The 16,736-nt window shown below is 33.7% G+C and overlaps 1 protein-coding gene across 8 annotated transcripts in view; it reads left to right on the forward strand.

Annotated features, from left to right (window-relative positions):
• The window catches only part of CACNA2D1 (calcium voltage-gated channel auxiliary subunit alpha2delta 1), a 393,216-nt gene that overhangs the window by 356,871 nt on the left and 19,609 nt on the right, over positions 1 to 16,736 (forward strand). For 4 of the 8 annotated variants that reach the window (XM_035343643.1, XM_035343692.1, XM_035343672.1 and 1 more), the window contains 13 exons: positions 2,769 to 2,830; positions 5,042 to 5,118; positions 6,304 to 6,318; positions 7,011 to 7,071; positions 8,675 to 8,772; positions 10,704 to 10,788; positions 11,036 to 11,098; positions 12,081 to 12,184; positions 13,390 to 13,476; positions 13,841 to 13,908; positions 15,066 to 15,104; positions 16,334 to 16,405; positions 16,513 to 16,665. In XM_035343643.1, the coding sequence (XP_035199534.1) occupies positions 2,769 to 2,830; positions 5,042 to 5,118; positions 6,304 to 6,318; positions 7,011 to 7,071; positions 8,675 to 8,772; positions 10,704 to 10,788; positions 11,036 to 11,098; positions 12,081 to 12,184; positions 13,390 to 13,476; positions 13,841 to 13,908; positions 15,066 to 15,104; positions 16,334 to 16,405; positions 16,513 to 16,665 (984 nt within the window). The remainder of the gene's footprint in view (positions 1 to 2,768; positions 2,831 to 5,041; positions 5,119 to 6,303; positions 6,319 to 7,010; positions 7,072 to 8,674; positions 8,773 to 10,703; positions 10,789 to 11,035; positions 11,099 to 12,080; positions 12,185 to 13,389; positions 13,477 to 13,840; positions 13,909 to 15,065; positions 15,105 to 16,333; positions 16,406 to 16,512; positions 16,666 to 16,736) is intronic. The other 4 variants (XM_035343652.1, XM_035343683.1, XM_035343662.1 and 1 more) reach the window with 1 other exon arrangement.

Consider the following 16,736-nt stretch of genomic DNA (forward strand, 5'->3'; position numbering starts at 1 on the left):
TATTGGACCCCATTAGGGTCCAAACCATTTTATGATTCTATGATAAGCACACCATAGCAATACTAAGGATTATTGTTTGGATGTATGCAGATAATTGTTCATGTGTATTATTAGCCTCTCTCTCCTGTCAATCTCCTGTAACTTTGCTACCTCCAGTGGTTTTGCTGTTTGTTTGCTAATGTCAAAAGGCTCCAGTGGCCTTTTTTTTTTTTTTTTTTTTTTTCCTCACAAGGCATATGCTACAGAAACCAATCAAGTTAATTACATTTTTAGGCTTGCGTTGTTGGTTTGTTTAAGGAGAGTCTTTCCAAGCCTGTGGGTGAAAAAGGCTCTGTGTAAGTGGCTAGAAAAGTGAGGATGAGACGATCAAAAAAAATAATAATAATAATTCATTAACGCCATTGTGATTGTACAAGAAGTTGCATTCATAGCAAAATTTTTGAAGAGATCTCAGGCTGTGCTTGCATTTCTCAGGCTTCATGGTGCCCTTGTGAAAAGGCCAGAACAGCTGTCCCTACAGTTGTTTGCCAGAAGAGTGAGGGAGGGAAATTGTTCACGCTGGCAAATGCTGGAGTCAACTACAGCACTAGGGGAAATGTGACGTCCTTGGGTGCATGAGAATGTGTCAGTCTTAAATAGCCCAGACCACAAACTGAAAGATGTTATTCAAATAGAATAAAATATCTCAAGCCTTTTGTTCCTACATGCTTCAAGTCCTCAGTGAAATTATTTTTCCTCACCTTACCTTGCTTCATGGCCTGAGATTTCTTCCTCTGCTCAGACCCCTCAGAGAGAAGGCAGCAGCCAGAGATGGCTGGCAATGGTGACTGCTTCAAGCTATTGCATCCTCCCAGCTTCAGGCTGCTAGAGCCAGAATAAAGCTGCTTCAGACCACTGAGCCATGCATCACTTAGGATTTGATAGCTTCATATATTTTCTTATAAAAAGGGCTGATGTGGTCAGTTGCTCAGAACTGACAGTTGCAGTCTCGAGGCTTGAAATTGATGTCCTTTTTGTTTTGCTTTTTGGTTTTTGCATTGCTTGCTTTTTGTATTGCAGCTGGCCCCAACAGTGTCCTGGGATATGACCTCATACTACAGCATAGAGACTGGACTCAGAGCAAGCGTGGGTGGGGTGTGCTGGAGTCTCCCAAGGCCTCGGGGGCTTTCCAACTAACAGAGAAGATGCCATAGGAACAAAAGCATTGCCACATTCAGGCAGCTGGGGTGGGCAGTAGTGCAAACTGAAGGGTCACAAGAACTGCAATAACATGTAGGTTCTTTGGCAGTGACCAGCTGGGGTGAGACTGCATCAGATGACTGACATTTATGAAAATAGGCAAAGGTAAATGGGAACAGATATATGAGGGCATGTGATCTGCTGCGTTATCTTTGAAGGGAGGTTTCAGCCAGTTTGCCTTCAGGCATGCTCACAGCACTGGTTATGAGAGGATTTAATATGAGCCCAGTTCTCTTCCTGCCTTCCTACTTTTCTCTTGGATTTGCATATGGTGTGCAAACCACAGTGCTGTGCATGATTTGGAGGTGTTGTCCCTGCTAGGTTCAAGTGTCTAATTATTCTTGAGCTGAAGTATCAGTATAGGCACATTATTGAATATAGATAGGCTTGTAAAGGAGTGTGTTCATCCATTCTTTTACCTTAAATATAAAATATACTAGGATATTAACCACTGATACATGCATTTTTTTCCCAAATGACTATTAAATGGTTTAAATTATCATGCTGTGCTGACAAGAAGGAACCAAGTAATAAGGAGATTTTGAATAATAAATGTCAAAAAAGATGTCTCTTTCTCATTACCATGGCCATTTTCACACTTTTGTTTTATCACAGTGAAAGAATGAACCTGTGATACCTTTCATCACTGTATGTGATGTTGCAGTGTGTATACTTACAAATCTCTGTAAAATAATAGTATGTTGCAGCTGGAATAAACTTTTAATTTTCAGTGCAGAAAACTGGGTGAAACACTGTCAGCCAGTGCTGACATATATGCATTAATGATTAATTCTATAGGGAACTGTGGGGTTGTGCTTATCATGTCATTTTATTTTTTATTTTTTTTTCATACCAAAAGAAAGTGAATGGTAAAGCTTATCCTAATGTATTAAAATAATTTTAAAATATTTTGGGGTGAAGAATGGAAGATTGGAAGAATTTACTTCCATTGTAAATTTTTCACAAATGTAAGACCCTCTTAATGTGATTGGAAACACATGTAATTTTAGCATGCGGTACAGTCAGGACTATATGGCTGCACCTATGACTCCAGTGTAATACCTGTATTACAGTCACTGGTACTGTAATACTGAAAGGACAGGCACAGGTGTTTTGATGTTGTTGTTACAGAGTTACTTACAAATTCTTTTTTTTTTTTTTATTGAATTTGTTGTTGTTATTTTAATGTAAAATAGTCCATAAAGGAGATAACATCTTTCATCAAATTCCAAGCACATACAAAAAGTTTGTATAGGCCTGGCTAATGAAAGTAAAAGGGAAAATATAGTATCTGTCTGGTTTTATTTAAATTTTCATTTCTTTGCTGTTTAATAAAATGATATAGATGATTCTTTTGCATAATATAACTTTGGAAATTAAGAAAAGTAGTTGCAGCTCAAGTTGTACTTAGTGAAATAATAACTAGAGTCCCAACAAACTTGGTTATATACTTCATTTCTCAAGAAAAGAGTACACTGCTTGAAGCTTTGGAATTAGTAATTTGTTTCTTGACCAATATCTCTTTGTAGAGATACATTGATAAAGGAAACAGAACATACACATGGACTGCTGTGAATGGCACTGATTACAGGTAACTTTTTTCTGTTCTCTGAATTCTGCATAGTTAAATGCCCTTTTAATTTATTTTGGTTAGTATTTTTAGTGTTATATTTTCTATACTAGTTAAGTCAGGATCAGGTCATTTTGTGTCTGGGCCTACAAGATTTGCTGGGTTCCTTTAAACCTTTACAGCTCAGAATTGTTTCTCTGTCTAAGGAAGAGAACCTCAGTCTTCTATCCAGCTGTTGAGATTTACCACTAGTGCATTTCATTATGCAGGAAAAAATTGATTTTGTGATTGGGTGTTAAGAATCTTATTTTTCTTCTACTTTCTGTGTAACTGTATACTTTGATTTTTAACTGTACACTTTCTCTTAGATTCCTCCTCTTTTCATTGTCTCCATGTTCTTGTTTTTAATATGCACATTGAAAATAAAGATGCCGTATTTTATTTATCCCAGTAAACAATGTAACACATTATTCTGTGCAAATCTCTTTCAGACACTTTTATAGCTTATATCACGACATGGCTAACCTACTTGTCAGATCTTAAGGGCAGAAACCATGCTACCGATTATCTCTGAAATCTTCAATCTATTTGTGACTAATTATCTAAAAATCATATACGAATGACAGCAGGAACAAATGAAGTATGGTATAAATCTTGCCCCCACTGCATACAACATTGGTGTGTACATCATTCCAAAATCATTTAAGCACACAGCTCTGTAACTTTGGTAGGAATGTAGCAAACTGACATTAAAAAAGAAGTTAAGGTTTACCAAATTTCAAAAAAGTTGAAGTATTCAAGTTCAAAACTAGATGGTTCAAATACCGAGTCAACTGTTTACCAAAATAATATTTGTATTGTGGTGAATTACAATAGCTTTTAGCTATTGTAATTGTATCAGTTCTCTTTTCTGCAATGTTCTGTACAGGTGTACAGCCAATGAGAATGCAAACATTAATTTGTAAGCAAAACCAAACAAATCAGTTTTAACAAGTAAATGTAGGTGTAGAACTTTATCTTTTATTCATCATCCCACTTTTAAGTTCAATTTCCTCTGTCATTGTACTCATTATCCTCAGTGGGAACAGATTTTTTTTTTTTTTTTTTAATCATAATATGTCATCTAGCAATCAGTAAAAAAAGATACTGGGTTTATATTAGTTCTTAATTCATACAGAGCTTCCTGGCATGAGATACAGCAAAAAATCCATGGAGTCACATTGCAGCAAGCCTGTTAAACATAAAATTATAGATTTTAATTAGCAATTTTTGTTGGCAGTAGCTGCTAATGACAGGTAAAGTGCTAGTGATTTCCCTAGAGGAGAATTAGTAGAAGGCTATCAGTAAATATTCAGCAATCTCACATTCTGTTTAAATGGCACATGTATCATTAAAGGTCATGCCATTTATGGTACAATTGTGCAACTTTTTTTTTTTTTTTTTTTAAGGTTAATTTCTGCAGCTATCTTTAGAAACTTCTGCAGTTTTGCAGACATGAAAATTGACAACAAATATTAAGGATGTGATGTGGGAGATGATACGTCTTCGGTGATGATTTGCACCTCCTGTCCTTTACAGACTTTTTTAAAACTGAACTCTCCTACATGTATATTGAATTAGTGGCAATAAGCGCCTTATATATATATATATTAAATATATTTAATATAAAAGGAATAACATGCATTGCAAATCTTAAAATATTATTGCACAGCGATGTTCAAAGGTTATTAGTTGTGACTGCATGATTCAGGAAAATATTTTGCATCTTGAACGTAAAGTGAATTCAAGTACTGCAAGATAAATTTCTTAATATATATTTTTTTAATGAGTTAATCATGCATCAAATTGGTACAGTACTACATGGTGTTTTTTACTGTCAGTCACCACGTTGACATGCTACATTGTAATGTTAAATGTGTTAGAGGAAGTTACAACAAACCCTGCTTTTTATTATTTGCAATTATTTGGAAATTCCTCTCTTATCCATTAAAAAGTGCATTTATGCCTAAATATTTGAATAAAAATGAAAAGAAACACGGGGAACTTTAAGACCCGTATGAATCTACTCATACCTATTTCAAAAAGTGAGGCTGGTATGTCACTACATAACTGTCTCATTTCATGATAATCTAATTTCCAAACTTGTTAAATGGTTTCAAAACACTTAAAAGGTGAAATTAGAAAACTGCTCCAAATAGCATAATTGTTTTACCTGTCTTATTTCTCTTGCAGTTTGGCATTGGTGCTACCATCATACAGCTTTTATTATATTAAAGCCAAAATAGATGAACCATTAATTCAAGCCAGATGTAAGTACTGTGAAGGTTGTCCTGGTTTTGTCAAGTATTGCCAAGTCTCAGATTCACTTTAACAAATGTTTAAAATTCATACATTTGGTTGAATTCACTAATGTTACCATATGTACCCAAAATCTGCAGCAATGATTCTAATCCAACACCCAAGGTACAAGAAATATTCTATAAAGATAGAATATGTGCAGGTACCCCAGTTCCACTGACAATCCCTTCTGCCTTGCTATGTACCTGTAGAATCATTGCTTTGCGTATCCTCTGTTGCTGTAATTTTAAGGGTCTGGTTACTATTCTTTTTCATTCTATTAGGTAAATATTATTATATGGACTATAGTAGTAAGTTCACTTTGTTATTTTTGCTGTAGGTGCAGTATTATATTTTGGAAATTACCTTTGATACCTGTAGAAATAGATAAATATGACAGCACTGTTTCATTTGTATTGCGGCAAGGCTTTTATTCTGCACTCTACAAATGGTTTAAGTGGATGTTTTTAATGCATTTTTGGCTTAGACTGTTTACAAGCCATTTACAGATTCTGTAGTGGTAATTGGGAATGATACTTGTGAGTATTGAAAGCTTTTTTTTTTTTTATTACATCTATATAACATCTAACTAGAAGATCTAGATAGTAGACAGAATAGACTCATCAAATCCTTTTAACTTTATCCAAATATGAATAGATGTGCAGTTAAATACAAGGTTAAAAAAGCACTGTTAATGTCCCTGACAGGCATAGATTAAACTTTAATGAAATTGCTGTCCTCTACCTTCACCCCCTGGGTGTGAAAATTATAGCAAGTTTTTAATAATTAGTGATTTATTTTTATAACTTTATCAAATCTTTAGTTTAAAATTAAAGTTTTAGTAAGTTAACATGTTTCTTTTTATGGATTGGATCATCTGTTTTTGCACTTACATGAGTATAGCCTGCAAAACAGACCCTTGAAATAGCCACAGTATATAGAAGGTACTTGAGAAATAATTGACAAGGGCATATATTTTCCAGTGTTCAAATATGTTTGTCTTTTTCCAGACTACAGCTGTACATAAATTGAACCTTTGATCTTTCTATGCACAATATTTTTATTCAAGGGACTGTTTGAATAAAATATTGGTTTGTGACCCCTTTTGCTTTACCCTGTTTTTTTCTGTTTCCCTGCTTTCTCTTTCTGATGGATAGTGGCAAACAAAATGGGCAAGTATATTCTTGTTGCTCAGTTTCCTTCTGTTTACTGCAGTTGATATTTTTTCACTTGTATTTCTATTCCTACTGGACATTCTCCTCTGTATTCCTCATCTCAGGATTTTTCCCATTTTCATTGGGTACCATACCAATAGGAAGAAGAAAAAAAACTAGTGTTTTTCTGTTTTCATATACATTGTAGTATGTTGTGAATCTCTAATCCTTGCTCATCTGGTCCTGGTGTTCAGTGACACCAGCCTTTAAAGCCATTATTTTCAGTAGCATTGAAAGTGATGTTTACATAGATGAGGGTTTTTTGTTTGTTTGTTTGTTTTTGTTTTTTAACTTTATTGCTGAAAATACTAGAAACATTTTCCTTCATGTTCTAACAACTCTTTGTCTCAAATATTTCTTTGTATCAGATTGTAATTCTAATGAAAACATCCCATACATTTACATGATAATTAAATGTCACCTCTAATTAGGTTGTTAGATACATTATTGTTGTCAGGTGTGTGTTGTATATAATATTCAAATAATTTCATCCTACACTGTGACATACTGAGAAATATAAAGTATATTAGTAGGAGAATGTTGCAAAATGAACATTCATAGATGCATGCAAAAGCTAGTCAAGTGTTTGAGAAGGAAAACGATGGTAATAAGTCATTTACTTATTTGATGTTTTCTCTTCATCTTTGTAGATTCAGAAACACTGAAGCTTGATCATTTTGATGAAGCTGGCTATACTTTTTTAGCACCAAGGTTGGTTTATTTCCCAGTAGTAAGTGTTATTTCAGCAGTAAATAGGAATTTTGGTTAATGACGTTTACAAAATGTAAATAATTTACATTTACAAAATGTAAATGTAATAATAGGTTAATGACATTTACAAAATATGGGCTTAACCGATAAAGATTTTGGTTAAAAAAATTGGTTAAAATAATTGCCTTGAGATTTATATTTTTTTAAATTTAAGAGTTTCAAAGCTGTCTATCACTTAGGAATGAATTAATTTTTCATTCATTGAACACACATATTGACTGAGTCATTGAAAAATTGATCAAGTAAGTTCATTAGTTCCCTGTTCTTTCATGTGAAATTGTGTGGTCCTGGTTGCCTTTGTAAAAGTGTGTTTACAAGGGAAACATAGTAAGATAAATAGCTCTGAAAAATTAATTTCCTTTATTTCCTAACTTTCCAAGTTAGTTATGGTAAATAACAGAAATGCTGCACCACAAAGATGAGTCAAAAATTGGTCCATTCCTTTTTTATCTTATGAATTTCTGTATGCTTTTAAGTTTAGACAGTTATATTGATTCATATGTAATACATAGTCTTCTGTCTTCAAATGTACTCTCATCAGTAACTGTTTAATTTTTCTGAAGGACTGAAGTTATTTATGATCAATTGTACCCACTAACAGTTTCCAACATGTCACTAGTCGTTAAACTGATCTATATGGAAAGGGCCTGTCTGATATGGACCTCTGCTTAAATGTGAACATTGGTATAGTACAGCAAATTATGCCAATAGTCTTTCAGGGATATGGTAAAGTAAGTAAAGAGTTATAAGATAGCTTAATAAGATATTCAAACAGACTTCTGTTGTTCATAAAGTTAATTTAATAAGTTCAGTTAAAAAGAGAGCTCCTGGCTTTAGTGCTGAATATTCTTTACATTTTAATTACAGCTGTCTAATGCCACTCACCATCTAATATATGCCTTCAAAATGCTCAGTGACTTTTATTGTGCTAATTTTTATTCAGTGAATTGCCCACTGATATACTGCTTTGCATTATATAAATGACAATAGTTTCCTGTTAATCTGTTTTGCATATGTCAAAACAAAGAGCATTTATATGTGTATAGGGTGTGTACTCTATTAAAATTGCCTTTAAGTCTTCTCAGAAATTAGGATCTCATCCCATAAATCCAGCCAAAGTTGAACATAAAGTGACAATTTCTCCTACAGCAGTCCAGATACTTTCCAGTACAGTTTAACCCAGTAGGAGTCTTATTTCCCTGGGCATTTTCTTATTTATTTTACAGACGCTATTGTCTCCTAACTTCATGGCCTACACAAGTCCAGAGTGCTTTTTCTGAGAATCTGTGCCCTATGTCATACATGCAGCTTTGTTAGAATTCAGATCTAGGCAGGCACTTGAACCCTTGATTTCCTGTGTATTCCTGAAATACCAAATATGATCAGGACTATTTTTAAATTCATATTGACTGTGTAAGTGACATAGCCAACCACCTCACACTAGTGGCACAATACTGCTTTTACTTTCACATTGCTGATTCATATTTGTCTGCTTCAGAAACATGAAACAAATCTTAGAAACTGGTGTTCTGTTGTTTTTCAGAGAATACTGTAGTGATGTAAAGAAATCAGAAAACAACACCGAATTTTTATTAAATTTTAATGAGTTTATTGATAGAAATACTCCAAACAGTTCATCATGTAAGTACTCTTCTCAATCCACTGATTCCCCTGCCGGCCGCCCCCCTCCCCTTAGGAAAATGCTCATAAATGAGAATTAATCAAAATGAAAGCTTTCATGCCCAAATCACACGTTGTTTTTTTATCTTCACTGTTATTTATTATTTTTTAAATAGAAATACATCTAGTGTTGAACTTTTCTACACAAGACAGATTGAAGTCTGGAGTTTTCTGGGTTTATTTAAGAATGATAATGATTGCAGGGCATAATGAATTCAGTGTTTTACATGCTTCCCTTTAACCTTATGTTTTGGCAGCAACCTACTACTGGCTTTTTTTTTGTGCACTCCAAGTATTTTGAATTGAAATGTTTTTCTCTTGAGATCATCAGCCAAAATATATCTCAAAAAGACTTAAAATTCTTGTAATAAAACCATCAGTCTGTTTTCTTGTTAGCTTATGTAACTAAAGAAAAAAAATCTGAGAATAAATATAACCAGAATAAAAGATGAGAAAGGTCTTTTACAGATTGGTTAGAGATTTCTCTTAGGCTTGAATTGTTTAAGATCATAGATGGATATAATTGCTGCAGTGGTGAGCACTGGGCTTTAGGATGGTACTCATATTTAGCATTTTGATTTAATTTCTAGTAAAATGTGAACACAGCAAGGGATCCAACGGCAGTACCCTTGTTTACATTATATAGTATATCATGATAGTGTGCAAGTGAATACAGGAGGTGAATCTGTGGCATTAGATGCAGTTTAGCGGGTTTACCTAGCGAAGCCATGTAAGCATATCTAATTAGAATTAAATTAATGTATTAAAATGATATGAGAGAGTGCTTCCTGCTGGTAGATCAGAGCTGCTGGCTCTATGCATAGCATGTCTACAAATTCAGGCTGCAGTGGGAAAAAGCCTTTTGGCAAAAGCTTAAGGAGCTTCTCAATACCCTAATACTTAATGATCAGTTTTGTGAAAACAGGTTGAATTAGGGCATTAAAAAACAAAACAAAAAAAAACTGAGTTTTCTTGAATCTGAAATTCAGGCTGTCATGGGTCTCTGGAGCAAAACCGAAGAAAAAGGATTTTATGGATTTTTTATTTTTCTGAATGAATGTTCAGTATGTTCTACAGGGCTGAGCGGCCAGAGTTTTGCAGAATTCAGAGTTGCAAATTCCAGTCATAACTCTAACACTGCTTTGCTATGTGACATTAAAAACCAAGCAGCAGCTTTTCCCTCTACACTTCTAATTACACTATAGCCCAGTTTAATTTTCCATAAAAAAGAAAGTGATAAAGTCTGTATTAAAGTGTGTGCTTTAGTTGACCATTCCTAGAAGCTACTTTTACAAAGTAATATTGAAAAAGATGCTTGAGAAGCACTGACTTCAAGTCACCTTTTCAATGATATTTAAAAATGACATATCCATCTAAGCCACTAATTCAAAAGAAGACAAATAGGTGTGTGTTTGTTTGTTTGAGAGTTTGAGACTAAAATGATTGAAAAATTTATATTGTAGTTGAATTATCTCATTTTTTGTAACATGTGAGAGTAAGTACTCAGTAAAATTTAAATGTTTATTTGTGTGCAACCTCTTTAAAACTGAGATAAAAATGTTTGAATTAAAATGTTTTAAAATTAAGTTTATTTCCAAATATAACACAAGGCCTTGCAAAGTTGAGACTTGGTGCCTTAAACAACTTGCTTAATCTTTTGCTGCAAGGAGAGTTTTTTAGGATAGAACAAAGGAAAAGCTGAAGTGAACTCAGGAGTTTCAGAACAGTCTGTTTAACAAGGATTACTTGATGTAATTTGAAGTTAGACTGAATGTATCATAAAAATAGCCCAATTTTGGTGGTAGTAGCATTTGGACAACTTGGAATTTCATTTTAGCAGTTTAAGCCCCATGTCATATGGTTTCAGATGAGTGTCTTGCCTCTTTTGCTAGGTAATACTGATATGATCATTAGAGTTTTGCTGGATGCAGGATTTACAAATGAACTTGCCCAAAATTATTGGAGTAAGCTTTATCTGTAAGTATTTCTGTTACTTGCTTTTTTTTCATTTTTTCTTTTTTTTAAACGAATTTCAAAGCCTGAAAATAAACTCTTTCTTAACAATTTGGTAATAATGTAACATATATGTGTGTGTATATACAGATATACAGTTAATCTTTACACGGGGTAGATATTTAATTCACAGTTACGCACTTAAAGGGCAACCCTTGCCATAGGAACTTAAGATTTACGTTAGTTTTGATTTTAAAACTCCTGTTTACAGGGATGGAGTTGCTGCACAATTTGTTGTTACAGATGGTGGAATTACCAGAGTGTTTCCCAAAAGGTAAGAATATTATAAAATAGTGTAATATGATAATGAAAAGCAACTTTGCATACTGTCTAAATCTGCACTGGTAACTATAAAACAAATGGGATGTCTTGTTTTTCTTTGATTTTATCTATCTTCCGGCTTGAAACTGATCTTTAACATATTATTTCCATAGCAGGTGGTGTAATGTAGGTTTCTAATCAGTATAGAGGGGCAGTAAAAGGAGTGCCCTTGTGCTGGTGGTGGGGCCATGTTAATCCCTCATTACTCCTAAGCATTTGGTTGTTTGGCAGGCTGGCAGACAGAAAATCAATAAAGTAGTAGATGATTTTTTCTAGACTAGTAGGAGCAGACCAAGTGATCCAGGGCCTTCAAGAGAGAAAAATGTATCATTACCAGAGGGCAAAAAGAGAATGTTAAAGTTGATTCATATAATCAACTAAAAACTACCTTCAGTGATCAGGAGTAGTGAGGGTACCAGTACAGACATATTAAGTGGCAAATTTATCTGATTGTTTAGGTTATTCTGTTTCCCCAAAATGGGAGAATGCCAGTGGTTTTTGCTCCCCAAAACAGTTTCTTTGTTTGTTTGTTTGTTTTGTTTTGTTTTGTTTTGTTTTCATGTTATTAATGGCATGAGATAATAGGATAGTGTTTTCTTAAGAGATAGCATGTGGTAAGGTTTGTTTATGTTTTGTTATAAATAACCTTACAGTAATATTTATCTCTGTATATCTAAAAATGAGGAGACAAGATCCATGCTGTTCCTAGAATACTTTTTTTTTTTTTTCCTAAAATTTTGTTTTACTAATGGTACCTGGCACTTAACCAGCTAAAGCTAATAAAGTCTGAGGATTATATAAGTGAATCTCACATTATTTCCAACTATGAAACATTAAACCAAACCGAAACAAAAAAGAAAACCTGTGCAGCATATCTTTCATGAGATCATAACCATCTTTTTTTTTGTTGTTTATTATTATTTTTTCATGATTAGGGCAGGAGAAGATTGGTTAGAAAATGCTGAAACTTACGAAGTCAGCTTCTATAAACGGAGTTTAGATAATGACAACTACGTTTTCACAGCTCCGTACTACAACAGTAAGTCATCACTGTTTTGAAATTTTGGAGCTAGCTAGTCTAATGTAAGTATATTTCTGGAAATTTCCAATACCAGTTGAGCTCACCAACAAAGGTTTCAAGTCTGATACTTCAAAAGGAAAAAAGTCTTGGACATCACCTATTGTTAAGGGAAAGGTAGCTGGGAATGCACCAAGGACATAATAACTTTTAATCTACTTTGGTGGCCATGTTCATCAAGAATTAACAAAGCTGAGAAGACATGCAAAGTATTTGCGCTTATTTATTATACCGGAAGAGTGTTTTCTGAAGATGCTTTGGCAGAATTATTTAAAAGGAAGTGAAAGAAAATTGCACTCAGGAGAATAAGATTACTTAAAAAAAAAAACTATTTGAGCTGAATTCTGTGTATTTCTTCAGCAGTGAACCTAATTTGGCAAAGCAGGTACAAGAGCCCACTGCACTGCAGCTTAGTTTAAAGTTTTGCTTTTGAATTCTATTTCAAATAGCTATTACTCACCAAAACAGCTTATATGAAATACTGTGATATTTAAAACCTATATGTGCTCATTACTGATGTGAGCAGCATTAACCTTGCCAAGCTCATCTAAAAGCAGATGCTACCACAAATGACATTCTTCCCTCTTAAACATATGGGATCTTTTATTGCTGTTATTTCATATGCATTTATTACATCTTTTCTCAATAAAATATTAACAAGGTAATTAAATAAATTCTTTGAAGCCTTTGTTGTTCCTTAAAGAGCTCCAGGGGATGTATTTTTAACTTGCTTTTTCATACAAAGCGGTGTTGAAAACGGGCTGAAGTCTGTCAAAGTAGTAATTGTCAGTTAGAGAGTGGTGTTAGTATACTCTGTATTGAAAAATACAGACAACAGCAGGATAAAATCTTTGCTCTGATCCTAGTTTTAACAGTGTGTAAAGTTATTCATGGCTGTTTGCAGAAAAAAAGGCTACAGTAACTTTATGAAGAGACAACATACAAAATATGAATGAAGAGAAGTAACCAAAACTATTTCTCTTAGCCATCTAGGTGTTAGATCTGAGCTATTGAAGGTGATAAGTAAAAAAGTACAACTAGGTTTTCAAATAAGAATTCTTGGAATGATTCTGGGTATTTGAACAATCATTAATTTCAATTACAGAGGAAGAGACTTTTATCTCACCCTTTTTTTTTTTTTTTTTTCCTTCCTTCTATACTCTCAGAAAGTGGTGCCAATAGCTATGAAACAGGTATTATGGTAAGCAAGGCTGTGGAAATAACAATTAACGGGAAACTTCTGAAACCTGCAGGTAAGATAGAATGGAGCTAAAACTCTAAATACAGGTCTTACTTTGTTGTTGCTCAACAGTGAATGAGAAATTTAATTGAGATTTCAAAGGAGCTTCAGTTTATATAATATTCTTTTCTCTAAGACTTTTAATCTTACTAGTGGAAATCAAGCCAGCAATCTGGCTGTGTTTGAGTAAGACTAGTTAATTTATTAGTCTCATGAAGGATGTTGGTGGTCAGAAAACAGAGCAAAACTCATCTTTTATACTTTTCCAGTTTAATAATTTAGATGTTATTATAATTTTCCTATTTTTTAGGATTCTACAGTTACCTTTTTTTTCTTTTGCATTTTACTAAAAAAGACTTTCATGTATTTCTTGTTAGTTGTTGGAATAAAAATTGATGCAACCAGATGGATGGAAAATTTCACAAAAACCACAATCAAGAGCCTGGTAAGCAATTGACCAAGTCTTTTTTTGAACTTTATGTGCATTTCTCAAAGCTTCAGATACAAGTAGGTCTAACAGCTTTTTGTGCCAGAGTCACACTGATGCATAGATGCCAAGTAGTTGTGGTATTTAAATCATTCAAATGCACAAAATAAATCTATGTTGAAACAGGATGCGTTTTGTACGTGTCTTGCTTTCATAATTATAGAACATGGATAAAGACAAAGAAAAAATGACATATTGTAGCCTGTAGGCTGCCTACTAAGATCATGCTGTAGTAGTGAATAAAATCTGCAAAATAATTTCTTCCAAAAAAAATGAAAAAAGTGAATTTATTTTTATTTAATACAGAGGGTGTGTAAGCAGGGACTTGTAAGGATTTATATTGCAATCAACATCACAGCATTTTAGCAGAAATTAATGAAATAGTCACCTAGCCCTTTTATTTTTTACATCTAGTCATAGAATTGTATTTAGGTATAAATGAGAAGGAGAAAAAGGTAAAGGAAAAACTAAATCATTATGTGGTACATTGGGAAAGGGGAGGCACAAAATGGAAACAGTTACAGATCAACTAGATAAGGCGATGTTGCTTGATTGTTTGTATATTAAGGGAATTGGTAACTATGGTCATTGTAGGTATTAGAGCTAGGTAAATGCATTGCCTAAAATGTCAGAGCTAAGGAAAAAAAATGAAAGAGAGAGTAATTTATTTGAAATGAATGGCTACAGCATTGTGGTAATTATTTTGCTCAGGATATAATGTGTGGAAACAGTTATGTGTGTATAATCACACATATTGCAAGAAAAAGAGAGAAACATGCTAATAATCAAAGCTAAATATAGGTGGTGGGCTTCCTTTGTCACATATGATTACCATACTTAGAGATTCGTGAAGCTTTTCAATCAAAAAGATACTTGGTAAATGTTTTTCTAGGCTTTCTTTATATACTCAAAATACATGCAAATGCACGTCCTTTCTCTTTTACTTTATACCTGAAATCTTGGTAAGTCTCCCCCACCCCACCCCCCCAAGGTAGGTTAATATACAGATATTGAAAATCACATCACTTGTTCTTGTCTTGATTGATAAATATCAATTAAAAATACAGTTTCTTTTGAAACACTTTTGTGAAGATTACTATACTTCTGTTTTTTAGTGCAACAGTGAAATCTGTGGCTGTGAAAGAAACAGTATGGTAAGAATATATTCTGTTAGTGAAAAAATGACTAATTTTCTCTAGATTTATGTAGACCATTATCCTATCATGTTATTATTTGAGGATTAATATTTTGAAAACTTAGCCTTTTGTGAAAATTAGAAGTGGAGAGAGTAAAAGAGCGAATAAAAGTCAGGTGAAATGTTTGTTTCAAGAATCATTGCAGTAAGATTATGAGAACAAGAGGGAAAAAGAAAAACAATAGAGTTAGACCAATAGAGAATGACATGAAGAAAAATGTGGAAAAGATAACTTTCAAAGCACAAGGTAATCCTGAAAAAAAAATGAATAATTAAAAAGAAAAAAAAAAAAGGAAAAAAAAAAAGGAAAGACAACTAGAAGAGTACCTTAGAAAAAGGTAAATACAAAGTAAAATGTACCAGAGTACGTGATGTACCCTTCAACAACCATTAGTTATCCTCCCTTCCTCTGTTTCCTGACCGATCAGGACTTGGGGATCCCACAGCTCTGCTGGCATGCAGGAGAGTACAATTTCAGCAGCTATCACAGTATCAGATTCTGCCATGTGCTTAAAAGCTTTCTCTGCTCAGGTCTTCTGCGAGTTCTTTTGTTGAGTTTGAAGAATGGTAAATGCAGGAGTTATAACAATAATGGTAATCTGGGAGTCTATTTGGCCTCACTGCTATCTCCTCAATCTCTGATTACAGGGATCTTTTACAAAGTACAAAGCATAGGGAACCAGTGGTCTTCCCAGTCCTGCACCTGACACCTGGAAGAAACTCGCTGGGCAAGCTTGAAATATATAGAAATGTGAAAAAAAACATGAATAGCAAGACTCTGCCTTTAGGACCTTTACCATTAGAAGCTGCAAATTGTAAAGGACTTTAAACATGGCTTGAAAGCATATCAGAAGTTGTAGCCCCTTATTATGAGTTAAGATTCAGTTATCATCCGATTTCATAAGGATAAAGCGCTCTTGGAGCTACCAAAGGATTGAATAAATAAGAATTTACAAAACAACTTTTATGAAATTAAGCCACAAATAAGCCTTTGATCTCCACAAACTTTTATAGTACTGATAATGCTACTTATTTTAGCATAGTATTGGCCCTTGGCTATGGGGTTGTGATTTAGCCTCATAGATTGGAAGATATTGGCAGTGTTGAATAATAATAATAATAATAATAAATTCTCACAGTGTTCTCTTGGCAAATTCTACAAAACTTATTTTACTTTTTTTATAATAGCATGTGGATTGTGTTATCCTTGATGATGGTGGATTTCTTTTGATGTCAAATAGGGATGAATATACTCAACAGGTATGTTTATTTTTACATGTAGTTTTTAACAACATAATTGTTTACTTTTTCATAAGAAAACTACATGGAAGTACTTTAATTTAACTCTATACATTCTATTTCATCAGATTGGAAGATTCTTTGGTGAAATTGACCCTGGCCTGATGCGAAACCTAATTAATATGTCCCTGTATGCCTTTAACAAGTCGTATGACTATCAGTCAGTCTGTGATCCTGAAGAAGAACCAAAGCAAGGAGCTGGAATTCGTTCGGCGTATGTGGTCAGTAGTCTCTCATGAGGTTACTGGCATTCCTTTAAAAGCGTGCAGGTGTTTATACAAATAACATAATC

Source organism: Oxyura jamaicensis, chromosome 1 (genome assembly GCF_011077185.1).
Source record: "Oxyura jamaicensis isolate SHBP4307 breed ruddy duck chromosome 1, BPBGC_Ojam_1.0, whole genome shotgun sequence".
Taxonomy (NCBI): Eukaryota; Metazoa; Chordata; class Aves; order Anseriformes; family Anatidae; genus Oxyura; species Oxyura jamaicensis.